Source organism: Typopeltis vanoorti, chromosome 11 (assembly GCF_054136105.1).
Source record: "Typopeltis vanoorti isolate ZY-2024b chromosome 11, IOZ_Tvanoo_1.0, whole genome shotgun sequence".
Lineage (NCBI taxonomy): Eukaryota > Metazoa > Arthropoda > Arachnida > Uropygi > Thelyphonidae > Typopeltis > Typopeltis vanoorti.
The window spans coordinates 105416635-105440466 of NC_143559.1; the positions used below are offsets into that span (position 1 = coordinate 105416635).

General features: G+C 35.7%; 1 protein-coding gene across 1 annotated transcript in view; it reads right to left on the reverse strand.

Annotated features, from left to right (window-relative positions):
* Positions 1-23832, reverse strand: part of LOC150101905 (uncharacterized) — a 284552-nt gene that overhangs the window by 106501 nt on the left and 154219 nt on the right. The window contains exons 7-8 of the mRNA XM_090399927.1: positions 16727-16951; positions 8411-8611 (exon numbers count right to left, since the gene is read on the reverse strand). Of these exons, the coding sequence (XP_090256053.1) occupies positions 8411-8611; positions 16727-16951 (426 nt within the window). The remainder of the gene's footprint in view (positions 1-8410; positions 8612-16726; positions 16952-23832) is intronic.

The following is a 23832-nucleotide window of genomic DNA, read 5'->3' on the forward strand; positions in this document are numbered from 1 at the left end:
CATTCACAAAATGTAGCCAAATTCAAGGCTGAGGAGAAATGGTTAGAAATTTGATCCTCTAAATACTCCAAAAAATAATCAGCCAAAGCACACAATGTAGGACTAACCAATGCAGTATCCTTCATCTGCTGAAATAATTTACGCCACATAAAATAAAATAATCAACACTGATAGTGAACGTGAGCAATTTAACAATATCATCAGGAAATTCTACTTCTAAAAGCTGTACAGTTTCTTGAAGTATTATATTTGTAAACAGTGAGACTACATCAAAAGAAACCATCCTTTCACTCTTGAAGATGAAGATTTTTCATCATCATCATCAAATTCCTGCCATGTACCCTCAAGGGGTGTACAGGATATGATAGTACTACATGAAAAAAATTACATCATTATTAATTTTCTATCTACAATTTTCCTCCAAATCAGTCTGTTACTTGTCAACACTCCAATATTATCAGCTCTTATATTTCTATTGTCTAAAGCACTTTGTACCGCATCAATCCACCTATATCTTGGTCTTCCTCTCGGTCGTTTTCCTGCCAACCTGGCAGAGAACACTTGTTTTGCTAATCTTTCCTCGCCCATTCTGTTTAAGTGACCATACCACCTGAGATTAGCTCTGCTAACGCATTCCTGGATGCTGACAATGTCAAGTTCTTTCCTAATATCCTCGTTTTTAATATGATACTGCCATTGATGCCACCTGTTCACGCCTATAATCTTTCTCAGGACTCTCATATCTGCAGTCTCTAGTCTTTGGTCAAGTGTTTTACTTCTGACCCAGCTCTCAGATCCAAAAGTTAAAACTGGTTTGAACACCGTCTTGTATACATCTAATTTAGTGTTGCGACTAATTTCTCTCTTATTCCATATGAATTTATTCAATTGACTTCCCACCATACCAGCTTTGCTGATTCTGTTGTCTGTTTCTATATTTAATTTACCATCTTCAGTAAAAATCGTGCCTAAATAGCTGAAATGTTTTACTTGTTCCACAGGTTCTCCATTCACAACACAGATGACATTTTCAATGATTCTGCCTATTTTCATTGTCTTTGTCTTTTTATTGCTGACCTTCATACCATATCTATTACAACAGCTATTCAATTTAGTCAGAGAATCTTGCAGACTTGTAGCGGATTTATTTAGAAGTATAACATCATCCGCATAGAGCAAAGAGCTGACATTAACATCTCCAATTTCGATATCATGTTTAATACCACTTTCCTTCATAATGCGATCCATATAGATAATGAATAACAGAGGGGATAATGTACATCCTTGTCTCACACCAGATTTAACATTAAACCATCTTCCTGTACTTCCTTCAATTCTAACTGCTGACTTACAACTCAAATAAAGACTAAGTATTGCATGATATAATGTCCCATTGACACCATATAACTGCAGCGTATTGAATAGCTTCTCTCTTGGCACCTCGTCATATGCCTTTTCCAGATCGACAAAACTTAAATACATATCTTTGTTATATTCCCATGCTTTCTCGACTATTTGTCGTAAAGTGAAGATCTGATCCTGACAGCCTCTATTTTTCCTGAATCCAGCTTGTTCTTCACCAAGCTTTTCTTCCACAATTCTTCTCAACCGTTTCTCAAGTATACTTGCATAGATCTTGCCAGGAACACTCAGTAGGGAAATACCTCTGTAATTCTCACATGCAGTTTTATTTCCCTTTTTATATATGGGTACTATGAGAGCTCTACTCCAATCATCGGGAATTCGTCCCTCTGTCCAGGCTTTCTGAACTATGCAGTGCAGCCACTGTAAGACTCTTATACCACCATACTTCAGCATTTCTGGTCGAATATCATCTACTCCTGCTGCCTTTCCACATTTCAAGCCTTTGATGGCTTTTTCTACTTCAAGTATGGATATGTATTCCTGACTGCATGCCTGGTCAGTGTTTTTTACCACTGTGCTGTCATCACTGCTTGTTTCATTTAGCAGTTTTTTAAAGTAATTACTCCATACTTCAAGGATATCTTTTTCTCCCGTTTTCATGTCACCTTTATCATCTCTAATTCCTTTTATAGCACTCTTTCCTCCATTCTTAAGCTTCTTCAACAACCTCCAGAATATTTTGCCACCTTCTTGATATTTATTTTCTATATTCTTGCCAAAGTCCTCCCATGACTTTTGTTTAGCTAGTTTTACACAGTGTTTAGCATTCTTGCATTTGTCTCTATATTCTCTAAGAGCACAAGCTGACTTATTTGACAGGAACTTTTGGTATGCTTTCTTTTTTTCCTTCACTGCCTCTTTAACCTCCTGTGTCCACCAGGGAGTTCTGATTTTTTTATCCTTACATACAACCTCACCACATGCCTCTGGCAGAATCAATCAATGTTTTCTTCAGAGTTTGCCAATGAATCTCCAAGGTTTGATTCCTGTTCTCAAAGTCTTTCATTTTTCCTTCAACAATCTTTGTGTATTTTAGTCTACAGCTCACATCTGAGAGCTGCTCAACTTTTATTCGCTTTAAAACTTTCTTACATGTTATTCTTTTCAATATGAAATTCAATTTTATCCTGCTCAAGACTAAATAGTGATCACTTCCAATTTCAAATCCTCTGTGCACTCTGGTGTCCTGCACCAGGGAGAAAACATCACTATCAACAATAACATAGTCAATGAGACTTTTCTTATTCCTAGCCTCTTCTCTCCATGTGAATTCGTGCACATTTTTATGTTGGAACATGGTGTTAGTAATAACCAGTCCATGTCCTGAGCAGAAATCCAACAGATATTTGCCATTATTATTAGCTTTGCTCTTTTCTCCAAATTTTCCCAAAATATTTTTGTATGTCTCACAATCATTTCCTACTCTGCTATTTAGATCCCCAACAAGGACCAACTTTTCATTTTTCATTGTGTCAGTTGCTTTTTCTAAAGCATCAAAAAATTCCTCCACTTCTACCTTAGTAGAACCTTCTGTGGGACCATAGGCACAAATAAGTCTCATTGTCCAGTTCTCCATTCTCATATTTGCCCGCATTACTCTACTTGAGACTGACTGCCATTCAGATGAAGATTTTTAAATGTTTAAATTTCCTAAGTACAGAAATTATTATTATTATTATTACATGACACCTCCAATGAGTCCAAAGACTCATCGAGAGAGAGGGCACCTACTCTACAACTCTCCATCTCCACCAACTACAGCGAACTGCATTATCTACACCAATGCCATCTACTGTCCACCACCACCCCTACCAGTATTTTCACAGACAATCACAAACATCCATGTCCATGGTGGGATTCGAACCTGCAGCCTTCTGGCTGGAGAGCAGATATGCTAACCACTCGGCCAACCTGGCTGACAGTCAGTTATCCATTATGTCTAATAGTTGATTGCAGAGGATCTCCTACTTATTATTTGGCAAAATATCTTTCAAGATTCTATGAAACTTTATTGGAAAATTCACCTCTTATATCAAAAATAGTTTATACTCGTTTCATCAACAAAAGGCTATGCTACGGTAGGTTCAAATTTAATCATCTATTTTTCAAATCATGTAAAGCCCTATGCCACCATCTTAATCGGACAAATTGAACTGTATGCCTATCTCTAAGTCTTGGGAAGTGATTGCTGTTAATTATTTATAATTTTTTTAAATTAATTAATTATACCTTTATACCAAGGTCTCTGAACTCTAATAGTGTTTGCTCCTACTGTACAGCTGCAACTGAGACAAGTGATATTATATGCAAGCTGTATGACTCGTTTTTGTATTCAGAATTTAAATACTGTCACCAGTTCCTCTGCCTTCTCCCTGAATGAAGCACATGACATATTAAGTTAAATATATAGGAGTAATAAATTCTATTTAGTTTTCTCTTACATGTGTGAAGCTGTTATTTAAAAAATTATACTATGTGTAAAGTGCATGTCTTTATTAAATGTCTAGTAGTGTTATATAGAAGTTGTTACAAGTCAGCATTGGCAATTGCTGAATGCTAGCTTGTAATGACTAGATCGAGTTGGCAATGGCCATGCAATAATTGCCAAATCTCATAAGTTAATCTGTCAAAAATTCATAAGACAGTATCTTAACATCAAGTTCAGCCCAACATAGTAAAAACTGTTATTTATGCAATATCAGAGGACTCCAAATCAGGACTTTCGGTCTTTTGTCTGTTACAATTTAAATTGTTTCCTTTACTCGTGAATTGCAACAAGTAATTGTGCTCTGAAGAATGCTGGTTTGAAATTCAGTGAAATACAAGCCATCTTTTGTGATTTATTGTTTTGGTGTTGATATCATGACAAAGGGATGAACACACTAACATGAAAAGAATAAAGAAGACCTGAAAAATAGGTCTAAGTTGATGGAAGTAATAAGAAACAAGGATTACCATACATTACTGCTCGTTATGCAAGGATAAATTTTTTAAAAATTGTTGTTGTTTTTTGTGCCTACTTGAGGGCAGGACAACACTGGAGCATGCTGTCAAGAAAAATGTTTTCCTAAAGGGAATTTTATGTCAGCATAAGAAAGCATATCCCCATTGATTCCAATTAAATACTTCTGCCAAAACTGCAAATTAATTAACCAAGTTCTGCATTAATTCATCTACAAAACTTTGTTGAAGCAGACAATAACAAAACTACATTTCAACATCCAACTGCAAGATTTCCAAATATTCCATTCATTCATTGCCATCAACAGATGGCAATGAATGAATATAGGCACTCCGTATAGGCACTCAAATGCTCAGTGATGTGACAGACTAGTCCTTGTCAGGTGATCCTGTGGTATGCTTTTCTGGAAGCTTCAACTCTCTGAAGTCAGTCACTCCAGACACACCATCCATCCATTTCACTGACAGTCTAACTCTTCATAATTTTCTAGGTACTTTACCTTCTATTACTGTTTTGAGAAGTCCTCCTTCCATCCTTTCAATGTGTCCAAAATATTTCAACTTTCTTCTGTCAATATCCTTAAGGAGTCTTAAAGTTCTACCAATCCTTTCTATCACCCATCCATTTGTATGCCTTTCAGTATATCATGATATCCTCAACAGCCTTCTCTAACACCACATTTCAAAAGCAGCTATCCTTTTCCTATCAGACTTCTTTGGGTTCCAAGTCTTGCACCTAAGTCACTGTTGGAAAAACAGTTGAATCCAAAATCCTCAACTTTGTTCCTGTGGAGAAAGATCCATCCTTCCAGAATTTAGACAAATCTCTGACTGTTGTTTTAGCTATTCCTATCTTCTTTTGACATCTTCTAAATAGCAATTCTTCACATTAATAATGGATCCCAGGTACTCGAACTTGCTGACTTCCTCAATTCTTTCTCCATTAAGGTGCATTTGCTTCTCAGGAGCTTCCCTATCTGTATTTCCTTTGAGTATCATAATCTTTGTCTTGCTACGATTGAGCTGAAGTTCTCTGTCCTTACTGATCTTGTCAAGAATTCGTCCTAGTTCTATTGTCATTACAAAGGAGTACTGATGCATGCTGTATAATCAGCATACCTGATTAATCATATAATCCCAGGTACTCGAACTTGCTGACTTCCTCAATTCTTTCTCCATTAAGGTGCATTTGCTTCTCAGGAGCTTCCCTATCTGTATTTCCTTTGAGTATCATAATCTTTGTCTTGCTACGATTGAGCTGAAGTTCTCTGTCCTTACTGATCTTGTCAAGAATTCATCCTAGTTCTATTGTCATTACAAAGGAGTACTGATGCATGCTGTATAATCAGCATACCTCGGATTACTGAGGTAATTAAGTAATCTGAATTACTCAGCATAGATACTAAACAGGTGAGGAGAAAGTAGAACATCCTTGCCTAATTCCCTTTTTAACCTGTAGCCAATCAGTTAATCCACTACCTGTTCTTGCTGTGGCTTCTTGCTCACTGTACAAGTTAGCTATCAATCTGATTGTGTGTTGAGGAAAACCCATTATTTTCATTACTTCCCAGTTTCACATGTTGAAGACAAAGTTTTATAGTAGTCTATGAAACATGTCACCATAGAGAATCTAAATTTTTTATATTTTTATATCTTTTTATATTTTATATCTAAGGCAAAGGATCCGATGTATGGTACCCTTACTTTTCCTAAAACCTGCTTGTTCCTCAGGCATCTCTGCCTCAACTTTGGCATCAATCCTATTTAGAATAATCTTTAATAATATCTTCTTGCATGAGATATTAAGCTAATAGTTCTATTGTTCTTACAATCCATCATATCTTCCTTATCATATAGTAATATGAAAACCAACTTCTTCCAGTCTCTAAGCAATGATCCTATCTTCCATATTCTTGTAATCAATCTATGAAACACTCTTATCCCTCCATCTCCTGTGGCCTTAATTAACTCTGCTGGGATTGCATCAGCACCTGGTGCATTACTGCTGTTAAGCTGTTTATCTGCTCTTCCAACCTCATGCCTAAATGGAGGAGGTTTCAAATCAAACTTTTCTAGTGAGAGGGCATCTACAGATTTTCCTTATCCTCTATGTTGTACAGTTCCTTACAGTATTCTTTCCATCTGTTTTTGATTTCCAGTTCTTCTGTTAGTACTGCTCCATTCCTGTCATCGATGACATTCACTATGGGTTTAAACTTGTGTGTTAGGTCACAAAAATAAACAAAACATCTTTTTATAATTGCACCTACTCATCTGGAACTCTATCTCTTCGCATTAGGAGTGTAAAATTTTTCCTTGTGCTGTCTGATGAATCTTTTGACTTCTCTATGCAATCTCTTATATTTTTCAGTCTCTGCATCTCTTTGTTTCTTCAACTGCCTCCTTTAATCAGATCCCATGTTGAATCTGATATCCATGGTTCTTTTCATCTTCTAATTGGGCCAAGATACTTCTTGGCAGTATCCTGTCTTATAACCTTGACTCCTTCCCAAAGCATTTCAGGTGAATTCTCCTCACTAGTCTCCAAAAGATCATCCAATCAAGTTGATGTTTCTCTAACATCCAGTCTAGCAGGATGATGCTTGTCTGCTCTAGGACAAGTATGCTCCAGCAGTGGAAGACAAGCATCTCTACTGCTTGTCTTCCACTGCTGGAGAGCCAGGATGTAATCAATATGATGCCTTGACCTATCAATGTTAGACGTCCAAGTATAGTTTTGTGGGTGTTTCTGGAAGAAGGTATTGGTAATAACTAATTACCAATACCTTGGTAATTAGTTATTGGTAATAACTACTACTACGACTGTCACATTGGTTGGATTAGCCTTAAGTTCATTTCATAATCACAGCTACCCCATAATGCTTTAAGTCACCTCCTAAACACACAACTAGCTTCTTATCCTGTCTATTGAAGTGATGTTCTCCATTCCATCTGGTCTCTATAACTCCCATGATGTCAATTTTATACCTTTCAATCTCTTTACAGAAAATATCAAGAGTATCCATTTATAGACCCCATATACATTCTATGTGCCTGTGTAAAGTTCCCCCCTCTAAGATTAATCTGATATGTTTTGTATTCCTCATTCACAATATCACTGACTTTTGTTGGAGACTCTAATATACTGTACTTATTGAATAGGACCCTCTGCATAAGCCCTGATGTGGTTATAATTATTCTGTGTGGCAACCAATCTAGCATGAGATGCATTATAAGGCTCAACCAAGTTAGCAATTTGGAGTGAAGTCACTGCAAGAAAAGAATGAGTGGCAGGGCTGCAGAAGCCCTTTTCACATATCTGGGAGGTTCTGGTCCCATTTCATCCACATTGGCTAGGATAGACTGGGGCTTCAGCCTACTAGGTGATGCAAATACCTAGGAGAGAAGGCAAATTTCCATTGCACAGGATGAAATGAAATAGCAAAATAGGAAAGACTCACCCCTAGCCCTCAAATATTCTAATAACATTGGAGGAATGAGTAAGAAGAAAAGAAAGAAAAAAAGATAACATAACAAATGTATATTACATTTGTTATATATACATGTAATAAATCAGGTACCTCGGGTTTGCCACCTCTGTACCCACTAAAGTAATGACCCTTGAGATATTAAGGGAAAAAACGTCTCGTTTTGACCTCAAATTAGGATATATTAACAGATGAAGAACTGGAAAAGCATATATAAAAACAGAAGTAGAGGCTAGGAAATCGTTTAAACATTTGGTCAACATATTTCTGGGCAATAATGAAGCTAAAACGAATTATCTGAATTTTGGCTGTTTATATTCAAAAGACATCCCCCCCTCTCAATTATGCTGGTTTTTATTTACAATATAAATGATAATTATATACCATTTTTAGAAGTGAACAATAATATTTTGGCATATTTGCAGAAACCTGATGTGGTAAAAAAAATTTTAAAAATCAAAATAATAATAATAAAAAAAAACATTGAATGACCAGTAGAAACTCAAAACAAAATATCTTAAGCTTTAAAAATTCACCTTACCTTGTAATGATTCAATAGAATTACCATTCAAAAGAAGAGTTTTAATGTTTCCTAGTCTGGTGTGCAATGCTTCCAAATAGCTAATTTTATTGTGAGCCAAGTTCAAAATTTCAAGGCTGGGTAAAGATTCTAGATGTTCGACCTCTCTGATACAATTATGACTAAGATCAAGATGACTCACCGCATACAGCAACTTCTAAATAAATAAATGACCAAAAATGCATTATTCAAATGATGTAAGAAATTTTACATAATCAAAAAGAATTGACACATGACAATGTTGTTTATACAATGCTGTTATATGCAAATCTCAATAAATACATTATAAACAGTGAAAAAGAAATATAAGTTTATTATTAACTGAAAAAACAAATATTTCAAAATGATTAATTCATTCTACACAGAAGTGCCATTGAATTAGGGAAGCTATCTAGTAAAGTGTCCAACACCTTACTAGATAAAGAAATCCAAAATGAAGACACCCTAGGCCATCACTGAGCCACCATCAACTTGTACAGTTCTGACCTGACGTGCAGGATCTATGGCTTCATGGGATTGGTGCCATATCCTCAGTCTCCCATTGGCGATATGAAGTTTAAATCGTGATTCGTCACTCCAGGCTACACGTTGCCAATTTTCAATTGTCCAGTTTCAGTATTCTTTAGCCCAAGCAACCAGTTGGTTCTTTGCATTTCTTAGAGGCTATGTGGAGGTTTCCTGGCAGTTATCCAGGTTTGATCAAAGCTAGATAACTGGCAATGGCCTCTATTTTCAACCAACTTTTATTATTTTTTTAGATGTTTTTGGATAAAATAAATCACCATCTTTTGAAAATGCATGTTTTAAGATTTAATGCCTGCTCTTTGGATGAGAATCATGCCATTCATGCTGAAAGGTAGGGGGAAAGATATTGAAAAGGAAACAAATTTGCACTCATACACAAAAAAGATGAAATAGTAGGTACAATATATGTTCTATATCTGAGATATAAAAATTGTTCAGCAAATTATTTCTTGCTACAGAATGTCTAACCTTGAATCTCCCCTTTCTGCCGCATGCAGAATATGTTTCAACTTGAGTACAAAAAAAATCATACTTACCAAGAAATTATATTCTTGTTTAATCCTTTATCCAAAGATTAAACAAGTGCAAACAAACAAAGTTTGCACATGAAGTATCTTTACCACTAGGCTACTTGTATACAGAAGATTATGATTTCATACCAATTGCCTTAGTAGCCAAAAATGCAAATCAAACTTACTGCACTGTTGGCTGGGTGATTAGCTTATTTGTACATCAACCAGCAAATTGTGGGATGAATGTTTGTGACTGACTTTAAGTGGTAGGTGAATTTCATAGCCAGTGTGAGATCACTGCCCTGCTTACTACAGGCCTGAAGTGACTTGAAAAATGTTTTATGTTTGGTCTCTACAGCAGTGTTTCCAGACTGTAAAAAATAAATTAAAATTAAAAATATATATATATAAAATCAATTAAATAGGGAAAAAAAAACCCTTAGCCCACCCATGGTATGAATGTACTATAAGTTTACAAATAAAACCTTTCATGGGTAAGAGCGACATAAAAAACTTTTGGACATGCATAATGTATTATGAGAAAGTCACCACCCAGACCAGTTTCGACCTTCACTGAAGTCTCTTCAGTAGGAGTCACACACAAATAGATTTAATGAGGTGATACACCTTTTTACTATTTGTATATGGAAATATATGACTTCTGCCTTAATTCAATTGTGGTATTTTCCTGTATTTCCATTTTCCTATGCCTGGCTCCTATTGAAAAGGACTAAATAAAGGTGAATCGCATTGTGCATGCATAATGCATGCCCGAAAGGAAGTGAAGTGTGTTTTGCATTATGTAATACTAAGTCAACTGATGTGAAGGCATTAGCCTATACAAGTAGCCTAGTGATGAAGATACTTCACATGAAAACTTTGTATTTTTGTAGTACTTGGATAAAGGATTAAACAATAGAATATCTTGTCAAGTATAATTTGTCTCATTGAGTATTCTTCATATGCTGTCTCTACTGATCCCCCAATTCTAAAAATCACTGAATTCTTCTCCTTGAAGTTTGATTTCCTGCAATCTAAACTATTCTAATAATGAAATCCATTCCTTGGTGACTAACTGGTGTTCTTTTTCCAATTCGACTGGCCAAGCTGGAAGAGATACTGAACTATATGCTATAAGCAATGACTTAATGCAAACTGTTCATCTAGAATACCTGACAATCCTCTTCACTCACCCAAATAGTTTGAATCTTTTCTTAACAAGTTCTCCTTCTGGGTACAATGTTGACGTGACTTCCTCTCTTGGTAATTTAGATTATAATCTCATAAGTTTCATCTCTAATGGAATACCCTCCCCTCAACCATTCATAACCTCGTATCCTTGACACTACAACAATGCTAAGTGTGAGGATCTCAGAGAATTAATTCTTCTTTGTGTGGCCAGACTACCTTCTCTTCTGATTTACCTGCAATCATGTGGCAGAAATTATCTATGCTGGAATGAGTTTTCATTCTAGTCTGTTTAAAATACTGAGTATCCAAAAACTCCAGCTTCACAAACAACCTACAATGAAGCCCGAAACTCATGCAAAACAATCATTAACATTACATCTAATTCTGAAAGGGATAAATGTAGAAAACTTGCCATCTGTGCCACAGTAATGCCTTCTGGTCTCTTGTAAAATATGTTGGGTGCAATTTCTTCAATTTGTGTTCCCACCTCTCTCATCATCATGGCATTACTGCAATATCTAAAGATAAAGCTGATAACCTGGCATCCTTCTTCTCATCCAACTCTTGCACAGATGCTAAAGAAATCATCTCCAGATTTACCTGGAACATTTCTTAGTATGCTTCATATAGCCTTTGACCAGAAAGATGATCACAAGAATCTTGACCAACCTAAATACCAAAATGGCGTCTGACAGTATTCTATAGTGCTCCTCAACAAACGACACACACAAAGCATCTGGTTCTGATAGTATCCTACTTATTGTGTTAAAAACTTGTGCTCCAGAACTGACACCTATCCTGTATTGCCTTTTCAATCTATTCCAGTCGTTCTCAACCTTTGTAAGACTACGGCCTGATAAATTCTTTTTTATAAGACGAGGGCCAGGTCCCAACAAATTTACTTGTAAATAGTTTCTAATTTTTTTAAGTTCATACATTAAACCAGTGTTTCTCAAAGTTATGCGAAACCACGTACCTCCTAACAACCTTTCGCGTACCTCTGGGGGTATGCGAAAGGTTGTTAGGGGGGTACGTGGCAATTTTCGGCTATGCATAATTAAAGGAGTAATTATGTTTTTCAACAAACAGTGCAATCAGAGACAACCGGGATAAACAGCACTAACTAATGAATCACATCCCCTCTCCAACAGAAACTGCTGTATAGACCAAGCAAAACCATATGTTGCTGGTGGAACATATGGTTTTACTTGACACCACCCCCGTCATTAACGAGTTAATGACTAAGAAATATATAGTGAACGTGTTTCAGATATTATGGAATTCGGTTGAAGGGAATTAGCATTTCAACTCAATGTTAGCATTTGTCTAATTAATGCTAATTTGTCTTTTGTTAATAGCACACCAATCATATGCAGTTCTCTGCTGCTCTATGTATCTCAAGTCTTGTAAATTACTTGTAAATTTTGCTTGAAATAATTGGAAAGAAGATGACACTATTTGGGTAGATGACTTTGACGATGCACACAAAGAAACTGTTCTCGATGCCAAAAGTAGTGATAGCAAGTAGGAGCTTCTTGGTAAGTCACGCCATTTTCAGTTTTTTTCTGAAAACTTTAGTTTCCGAAAATTCCTGCACGTATCTCACAACACGATTTTTTAACTTTCAAATTCTTACGTATGGATCATTGGTTAAAGATTGGATTTATAAAACCCCCAAAAGAGAGCAATATAGCAAATACAAGTAGCTGTAAGCAATAAGAAAATGTTGATATTGCATTTGGATCAAATGAAATTGATGAGTGTGTGTCGTCTGACATCTCTAGAGAACCAAAATTTAAAAATAAATCATATTTTTTGTTTACATGAACATATAAATTCAAATAAAATAAATATTTAATTTTAATAATTAATGAATTTATTTTTTAATTAATTAATTAGGGGGTACTTGGTAATAATGAAAATTTAAGAAGGGGTATGCAGATATCTGAAGTTTGAGAAACACTGCATTAAACTAACATAAGTATTAAAAATTAATTATGACAATCATAAAGAGTATTATTACACTCATGTATATGGTGTGGCATGTTGACAAATAATAAAATTACATTTAAATTAGTTATCAATCACTGGACTAATGAAATCTCGAGGCGGATGAAACACTATTTGTTGCATACAAACACCTTCAATAACAAGATTTCTTAACACAAAAATTAAACAAAGTCCCTTGTCTCTTATTCATATTAAAATTTAAATCTGTAGGCCTATTACTTTTAAAAAATCATGGCACTCCGGTTTCGAAACAAGTACTTACACACTGCAATACAAACTTGCGAAGAAGGTATTCAGTATTACTAGATCTGAGAACCAGATACAGACTACCTTGATCTTCAATTTCAATGGAAAAATTTTCTTTATACTTCCTTGCTGATTGGTCACTAGCATTTGCAACACAGATGTTATTTCGTTCAGTTTTGTTAACATAGGATATGCCGCCCATTGTTGTAATCGACTTGCAGGCAATTTTTATGACCAGTAATAAAAAGTGTTATTCCTTTTCCTGAATGTTGAAAGATTTCAATGTGTGAAAATTAACAATAATTCATAAATACTTCTAGGTTTAAAAGTAAGCAGCTTGGTCACTGACATTTGCTACACAGATGTTATGTAGGCATTCTGGGTCTGAGCTTTTCGACACATTCACGAATATTATTCTCCTCAGAATACTTTCCACTATAAAATATTTATTCATGAAAAATACTTAGAAAACTAAAATGACAAATTCCAGGAGAACTTCTCGCAGCCCGGTAAAGGGCCACGGCCTGACTGTTGAGAAACACTAATCTATCCTATTCAACTGCCATCATGGAAATATACAGCATGGAAAGAGGCCCACATCCAGTCTCTCCCCCACTCAAAAAAAGGTGATAAAAGTCAATCAATGAAGTATTGCTGAATTGCACTCATTTCTGTTCTCTCTAAAATTATGAAGATCATCCACAACAAACTCTTGAACTACCTAGAGCCCTACCAACTAATCAGTGACCATCAATACAGATTCTGGCATTCGCAATCTATAGTTGATTTTTTTTAAGCTTTCACCACCCACGATGTAAAACATTTAAATTAAGGGGATATTAAATCCCACATTGTTTTAAAACCGAATAAAAAACTCAACGATCGCCAAAATGAAGCCTATTGGCTCTTTATTTTAAATAAGTTATGGGTGCACCTTTTTGACAACTCGTATAGCAGAGTACATAAGTTCTTTTCGCTATACCCTTAGTATTATATTTGGTCTAGCTACTCACTGATGAGATCTCAATAAAAATCGAAACCAGTCTGGGTAGTGACCTCCCACCATAACATAATGTATAACATCATACATCTCCTAGGAGATGGGTTTTACATTATGTGAAATACTAAAAATAGCGATCAGAACTTTCTCCACCTTTGCAGCGAGTTTCCCTAGTTTGTACTACGTACTTGAACTATGTGCTTTAGCTTATGCTAGTAGTCGCCGATACTTTTATAGTTACTATATTCGGTATGAAACTCTTTGATTCCGATCTTTGAGTTTTTTTATTCGGTTTTAAAACAATGTGGGATTTAATATAAATAATTTATTATTTATATTTAATTTAATTTAAATAATGTTTTACATTGCCAAAATGAAGCCTATTGGCTCTTTATTTTAAATAATTTTGACTTTTTTTTCCCTATAAAAAAAAGTTTTTAACCATCCCCTTACTTTGATATGCTTGGTTTAACTGTCAAGAACAAATTTTGTTCTCAGAATGACCAGGAATCTTCTAGCCTTTCCTGGCATAATCACATCACTTCTATTGTATCCCTGGCTTATTAAAAAAAAAAAAAAAAAAAAAAAAAAAAAATCTTGGCATCTTTTTTCATTCAACAATGTTACTTTGCATCTGTCCAGCTACACACCCTATCTATACAATTCACAAAATTGCCCAACAAATAATGTTTTCATATATTTAAGTGCACCTTAATCTCTCTAAAAATTTTTGTTGTTCAAAAGAGGACAGTTTGGCTAATTGATGACCCCCTTCCTCACAAACTTTAATCCAGAAACTGTCTTAGAGATAGTTTCCACACTGCATCCTCTTCTATAGATATTTCCATGAAGCATAAATGGCAGCCATCATTCCCTCTACACAAGCAACAGCTGCTCAACATCTTTCTATAGTTGAACTGCTGACTTGGTAAATCTGCTACTCCTATTCATCTTTGATATCTGTCTGAGTTCTGTGGGACATTCTTTCTCATGAAGTATTCCTCAGAAATTACAACTTCCAAATCTTCAAAAGAATATCATCAGATTTCTTTTCACCCTTGCCCACACATGACATTGATTTGATATAGACTTTTGCAGTCTCTCATGCATGGGGGGGAGGTGATACAAAATACACAGACATATACACAATCAACAGAGATACACTAACTTTACAATGTTATAAGATAAATTTAACACAATAATTAAATAAAAAATAAAACATTTTTCTTTAATATCTTATTTATTCATTTAACAATTAATTAGCATTGCATTGATTTCGTTTACAATAAGAAAAAAAATTAAACAGTTTTTATTTAAAAACATTTAGAACGTAATAAAATTATTTATATTAATTTTTTTTAATGGAATCTTTATATCCGTCAAGGTTGAATATTTCACAAATATTATCTTATTAGAAATAATTTTTTAAAATATTTTTATAGCTATATTTATTAAAATGACAGCAAAATTATGCTACTAAAATATTTTGAATAATCTGAAAAAATTTCCATGTAGCTTCTGATGTTTGTCTAACGCCTAAGCTTTATAATAATGAAGCTTTCCATGCTTACTAATCTGCAGGTTTAAGATTATTAGATTACTTATTAATCAAAAATTTTTAAATTAGTAAGAGTAACAGACGAGACACACCTGAATAATTTTGGAGATCATGATGATGGCAACATTTAGTTGCATACTTTAAAACTAATCCAGAAATTAATATGAGATTGGAAAACAAAGTGGAAAGTGAAAACTAATACATGAGCATAACAATAGCATATAAATAACAGTATGCTGTTCATTTTGATGCATTTATCATCATATATATAAAAGAGAAAGTCAGTTATGAACAACTTGCCATGTTGGTTTTTGCATGTTTATTGCATAATGATTGGTTCTTCATGCAGAGATTCTGAGTGGTATAATAGTTTTTGTTTTTTTGGAAATCAGTAATTGGGACATCAAGATTTCAGGGGTGTGTTTTAATTGTATGGCACATAATGATATTTCAGTGGTGAGATTTTTGTTGATATTACTAGTGTTCTTTATCTGGTATTCTGGTAAGGATCAAAACAAGAACATAATTTCTTGTCAACTATAATACAGTTTTCTCTGTCCTTTATATGATAATGAATCCACTAAAATGGCCAGCACACTGTCATTTATGCTATAGTTGAATTCATTTCAACTTTGTGTTTACTACAAGTTTTTTAATATTTAGATGATTTTTTTTTTGATTTATAACCACTGAATTCAATGTCTTCTTAATTTTGTTTTATTCCTACTATACGATATATCTTTATTACTTATATATTTGGTTTTCATCTTCCACAGTGTTTTTAAATGCATATTATTTTTAAATTCTCATTTTCAAAATTATCCAAGTACGTTTTTGTCACTCTTTCTTTAATTTGTTTATTAAAGAAATTTCTTAATTTTGTTAATTAATGTGTAATCCATTAATCTTAAACTTGAAGGGTAAACAAATTAATCTAAACCTGAAGGATAAGATTAGGGGTTTTTCATTTGTTAGTGAACTTCATTATTATTATAAAAAAAAAAGTAACTCAGCAGGGATTGCTACTGATGAGTCCTTGAACTTAAACATTTATACAGTAAGGGATGGAGGGGGGGGGGACAGTTTTTTGTAAGTTGCGAAAATATTTTCAGCTAACTTGCCAAGTTTTTTTAAGATGACTAAAGATGTAAATTGCTACAGATTTAACATTAAAAAAAAAGTAAATAAATTTTTAAAAACAAAGAGTCAATACCAAAATAAAAAACTTACAATTGCTGGATGTATCCTGGATATAAAATTATGGCTGAAATCAGCATGAGTAATACACTGCCAGCGGTGCCAATTTGAGGTGCTATCTAATGAGGAACGATGAATAACACCACAAAGTAGAATAGTTTCTACATCTCTTAAAGAACTATGGATAGTAAGAGTTGTTAAAGTCTGTCTTAATGGTTCTACTTCTTTTAGTCTTTCATGCAGTTCACATCCTTCTATCTGAAATGATAAAATTTAAGTATTTGAAAATGATCATCATTTCAAATATATATATACTCAAGGGATATACCAGATATTATGATAATCAAACAATATTTCATGGCTACCTTTCCTATTAACCATTTCTTCCAAACTGATCTATTATTTGTCAAGAACTCCTAACTACAATAACTGTGCCTATATCTTGGTCTTCCATTCAGCCTTTGTTATTTTTTATTTGAGCATTTTTCCTAATCTTTCATCTCTCATTTTGTTCAACTGATCATAACTTCTGGATCAGCTCTAGTTTACACATTCTTCAATATTAATAATGCCATTTTCTTTTGTGACATCTTCATTTTTGATATGATTATGCCAGTGATGCCATCTCCACATTCCCTTAATTATTTCCAGAACTCTGATATTTGTAGTACTTTTACTGTCTTTGATCAACTATACTCTTTTTACATAATTCAATCCACATGTTCCAAGTCATTTGAACACCATAATAAATTTAGTTTAATCCTTTATCCAAGTGTAAGCAAACAAAGTTTGGGCCTGAAAATATCCTCAGGACTGAGGTAAGGTAGTGCAACACCAGGCAACTCCGAGCAAAGGTGGACTGAGCTCTCATCACTCCTTGTCTCAGTATCTTCCATAATGCAAAGCACATCTCCTTGCGGACATGTATACTGCTATGCATTAACGGAAGGGCCACTACCCAGACAGGTTTCAACCTTTATTGAGGTCTCGTCAGTGGGAGGCAGGCCCAACTGTGGAGATAAAAAGCACAATTATTGTGCTTTGCATTATGGGAGATACTGAGACCAGGAGTGATGAGAGCTCGGTCCACCTTTGCTCGGAGTTGCACTATCTTACTCCAGTCCTGAAGATATTTTCAGGCATAAACTTTGTTTGCTTACACTTGGATAAATGATTAAATTAATTGTATTATAGTCTAACCAAGTGAAAAATAAACTTCCAAAATCATTTGAACACTATCATATATACTCTCAACTTAGTTGTTTGGCTGATTTCTCTCCAGAAAGACTGCATATTGATTATGCCCTTTGAATAAAAAAAAAAGCCTTCAGGTCTGAATTTCATCTAGGATGGGAAGAAGCTTTATAAGGGCTATTCAACTGAAGGTGAGTTAGCAGGTCTCGTATGGAGATGTTTGGGTATTTCCTCACAGAAACTTGAGCTTTCATCACACAAAACAGCCAGAAGACTATACACAATTAACAGATATAACACACTGACCTCACAGGACTTAGTTGTTTAGTAATTCCAAATAGAAAATACCTCTCCCCCCATTTGAAATAAAATTGATTCACCTGGCTTCTGACAGAACAGCCTTACTTTATTTAAATTTTCAAATTTAACATGATCATCTTCAGAATATACTTGAGCATTTTTATTCTGAATTTTCATACCAAATTATCAGAGAAAATACTTAATTGGGTGAAAAACTTGAAATCTCCCATTCATTTAATAATAATAATAAATAAATAATGTTATCATTATTATTATTGTACAGGCACCTCCATGAAGTCCGAAGACTAATCGTGGGAGACCCAAACTATACACAAATCTATCATACTTCTCCTTGAATCAATTAACAGACAAAGCACTCACAACTGACTCTGACAAACCGATTCCACTCATTCACAACTCACCAAGTAAAAAATCTGGTCCTACACCCCTACTAACCACACCTTTATTCAACTTCCAGAGATGACCTCTTGTTCTGGCCCTTCTAGCGAAGTACTAAAACATTTCCCCTATATCGATCCTATAAAACCCTTTAAGCAACTTAAATGTTTCTATCATATCTCCACTTTTTCTCTTATCAACTAACTTCTGCAATCCACACACCCTCAATCTATCCTCATAAGGAACATTCCACAGACCACTCACCAATGAATCTTCTCCACTGCTTCCTCATCTCCCAGGAGACTAGGCTTGAGCAGAGTAATCCAGATGTGGACATATCAAGGCTTTATAAAGAGGAATAACAACTTCCTTATCTCTACTTTTAAATGTATTCTTCAATAGCCAGGTAATCGCATGAGCTGAAACCTTAGCAATATGTGCTCTACACTTTAACTCTCTATCTACCACCACCCCTAAATCTCTAGCTTCATCTATTACCTGGTGTACAGTTCCATCAATGTGGTACACAGCTTATAATCTATTTATCCCAAAATGCATAAATTTACATTTCTCAACATTAAACTGACACCCATTATCTTTTGCCCATACTGACAACCTATTTAAATTGTCCTTTCCACATTGCTTTGATTAACTATAACTTTAACTCTCTATCTACCACCACCCCTAAATCTCTAGCTTCATCTATTACCTGGTGTACAGTTCCATCAATGTGGTACACAGCTTATAATCTATTTATCCCAAAATGCATAAATTTACATTTCTCAACATTAAACTGACACCCATTATCTTTTGCCCATACTGACAACCTATTTAAATTGTCCTTTCCACATTGCTTTGATTAACTATTATTTCACCTAATTTTGCATCATCAGCAAACAACTGAATATTTCCTTTCAGGTTATTTCCTATATCATTTATGTACAAATTAAACAGCAGTGGTATCAACACTGTTGTGGCACACCACTAGTCACCTGTTTTTGCCTTGATTATGCCCTTCCATATATTATTATTATTATTAAACAATACCTCATGGAGTCAAAGACTCATCTGGGAGGTCCTTTTATCACACACACATATCTCATCATACCGTGTCTTAAACACACTCAAACTCCTTGCAGACATCACACTCTCAGGCAAGGCATTCCAATCATTCACAACTCTGCACGAAAAAAAACCTGCCTCTCACTCCCCTACTCATACCCTCTTTATACAGTTTCCAGGGATGACCTCTGGTTCTCCCCTGATCTCCCACTATTCTCTGTAGAACTTCTCAACCATTGATCTTATAACAACTCCTTACCAACTTGTAGGTCTCTATCATATCTCCCCTCTTCCTTCTCTCCACTAGACTCTGCAAATTACATCTTCTCAATCTTTCCTCATACTCAACATTCCAGAGGTCAGAAACTAGTTTAGTCAGTTGCCTTTGGACCCTTTCCAACATCTCTTAATCCTTCTGAAAACCCGGTGACCAAATCTGGGCACAATAGTCCATGTGTGGCCTAATCAAAGCCTTATACAATGGAACAAGAATCTCCCTACTTCTACACGTCAGTGTCCTCCGCATCATTCCCAGAAGGCTTTGTGTTGTCTTCACAATTTTGGTGATGTGTCCCCTAAATTTTAGATCCTTATCCACTATCACCCCAGATCTCTTATTTCTTCTACTTCCAACAATATATTCTCACCAAGCATAAATTCTGCATCCCATCTTTGTTTTCCAAATTTTAAAACCTTACATTTTGCAACATTGAACTCACATCCCCATTTCTGTGCCCAATCACTCAATTTATTCAAGTCTTCTTGCAAGGCCACAACATCTTCACTACTCTTTATGGTTCGTCCCAACTTTGCATCATCTGCAAACAACTGAATATCTCCATCCAAATCTTCGCCAATATCATTAATATACAAGTTAAATAGTAATGGCCCTAAAACAGACCCCCTGAGGCACTCCACTAGTGACTTTCCTTTTCCTGGATATCACACCCCCATACACAACTTGTTGATACCTATCAGATAGCCAGTCTCCAACCCAATGCACTAATCTAATATCCAACCCCATCTGCTCTAGTTTGACTGTCAACTTATGAGGTACTGTATCAAAAGCCTCTGCGAAATCCAAGTATATTACTGTGTATCCTTCTCCTCTGTCCAAGGTAGCAGTCACTTTATTGTATTAAGTAAGTAGATTACTAAAACATGACCTCCCTTTAGCAAATCCATGCTGTCCATCAAAGATTGTTGTCAACCCAACTCTGGATCCTAGTTCTCACAAGCTTCTCCAACAACTTAACCACAACACCTGACACACAGATAGGCCTATAGTTTGATGCTTGAGTTCGATCACCTCCTTTATGAAGTGGCACAATCCTGCCCTCCTTCCACTCTTTAGGAACTTGACCAAGTGCAAGACTCGTATTAAAAAAATATGTCAAGGCAGGTGTCAACTCTCTGGCACATTCCTTCAGAATACGCGGTGATATATTATCAAGCCCCACAGCCTTATTTATATCTAGTTTACTCAACTCCCCAAACACCTCTTGCTCACTTACAGTCAGTCTCTCCTCCCCATCATCAACTGCTCTCAATCTCTCCATGAAGTCACATTCACAAGATTGAAAGATCTTTATGAACTGCTCATTAAGTATCTCCACCACACATTCTGCAACAGCTGTCTGTATACCATTTCCTCCAATCAATGTCATCCTTCCATAATCATTCTTTCTTTTGCTGGCTACATATCGAAAGAACTCCCTAATATTCTTTTTGGCTTCATTAGCTAACTGCTGTTCATACCTCTCTTTAGCTACTCTCACCAACCAAGTCACCCTCCTTGCCTGGTCTTTGTAGACCTCATGAAATTGGTTACTTCCACTTCTCTTATGCTGCCTCCACAATGCCCTTTTTCTCTGTATTGCATGCTTAATCTCTTTATTCATTCATCTCACAACTACCTTATTTAACCTTCTCACCCGTGGTATACATTTAGACATTGCATCTACTAAATAGTTTTTGAAAATCCCCCAAGCTGCATTGATCTCTTTTCCAGCTAACTCCTCATTCCATGCTACACCTGCAAGCTGTCTCCTGAGCTCTTCATAATCACTCCCCCCCCCCCCCTTGTAGTTCCACATATACCCTTTTTTCACAGGGGTCCTTGCACTGCTGGCAACCACCCAGGTAATCATCTCCTGGTCACTTTCACCAATTGGTGGATGATTTGACACCTCATTTATAATTACATCCTCTGATGAGATGACCAAATCCAAGAGCCTTAATCTTCGTGTGCTCTCTGTTACATACTGTCTGAGGTAGTTATCCCTCAAAAACTCAAGAAACTCATTTTCTTTACTTCCAGTTGCTATCTCTTCATTCCAGTCTATATTGCCATAATTAAAATCACCCATAATGATCACCCTTTTCTTATTTGCTTGGCTTATTTGACTATACATTTCACTATCACCAACATCCACATTACCAGGTCTATAACAACGTTCCACCATGTATTTGATTCTATTCACCTCTATCTCACACCATACTGCCTCAAAACCACTGGCACTATTTCCATCTTGTATCTCTACTTTGTATGGACATAACTCTTTCTCTATCATCAATAGCACTCCCCCTCCCTTTTTACCCCTTCTATCCTCACAAAACACATCATACCTTTCCATCTCTATTCCTGTCAGGATGTCATCCACATCTAACCATGTCTCACTTATTCCGACAATCTCTGGGTGCACAGATGCAATTAGTGCAACCATTTCATCCGCCTTGTTTCTTATACTTCCAGTATTGGCATACAAACACAACAGCTCATTTCTGGATCTACAGTTAGTTTCACTGATACCACTCACTCGATGTGATCTCTCCATGCTGGACTGGGGCCATTTCCCTTTCTGCTTCTTCATTTTAGAACCCTTTGCAATTCCATCTGTTTCCTGTTGATCCCTGGTCATCCCATTTCTTTCCTGCCTACACATGCTCTCACCTCCTCTTGGAGCATCCACCTTTCTCATGCTGTGTACTCCTGTCCACCCCGAGCCTCCCTGTTTCCTTGCTCCTCTTGCACACCCATTCTCTCATTTTCTATACTCATACCACTCACTTCCCCATTCATTACCACTTCTTCAATCTCTCCTGCTCTTCCACATCACTCCCCTCTTGATCTGATTCATTCTCTCTATTCACCTCTCTACCATCCAGCAGCAGTCTCTCCAAGCGACTCACACCATAACCACTCAAATGCAGTCCATCGCTCCCATACAGCTCACTTCGTCCCTCAAACTCATTCCACACATTAACAAACTGTACTCCCATCTCCTCACACATTTCAGCCAGAATATCATTCATAATCCTTGCTCTCCGCCTCATTTCACCACAATCATACCTAGGCAACACACTGACTACCCTTCCTATCACACTATTCTCTTTTATCTTTATAAGTAGTCTCATGACATTCATTTTGACATGCTCTTTGTTCTCTCTCAAATCATTTGTACCAATTAATACAATTAACTCTTTTGTTCACTCCCGCCTCATGTCCAATGCCTCAATCGCTCTACTCATTTTACCACCTGGAAAACATACCTTGTGCATTTTATCCTCTAGCACAGTGCTTCCCAAACATCTGGATGTCAGGGCCCCCTTTGCAAAAATTAAAATATTTCACGGCCCCCCTCGAAAAAAAATTGTAATAGAGATATATTATTATAATATTTATTGTATTTATATTCAATACAAAACATACACAGCGAATATTGCAAAAATCAAATGCATATATTACGTTTTGCCTCTTACCGTTTGGTTCTGAAGACGATACGGTCTGTTCTGGTAAAATACGAAATACTGTCCTTTTTTTTTGAGTCTGTTTCTGCTTCTTCTGATTGTTCGCGGGATTTTTTTTTTATTTTTTATCAACCACTTATCCATCTCAGGGTGAAATTTTTTAACGTAGAATAGATCAAATAATATCACCACTTACCAATACTGGCACACCACAGACTGATAACATGAAATTAGTGAATGTTACCTGAATAAGGGAATCCCCGGACCAGGAACATTTTTCACTTTTGTGACTTTTCTCCTTTTACGGTAATTAAGCCTAATGCGAAACAGACAGCAAAGGCAGTCTGTTTATTAAAACGTGCATACGATTGGTGCGGTATTAACAAAAGATCGCACAACCGAAAGATAAAAGCATAGCTGACAATTGAGTTGAA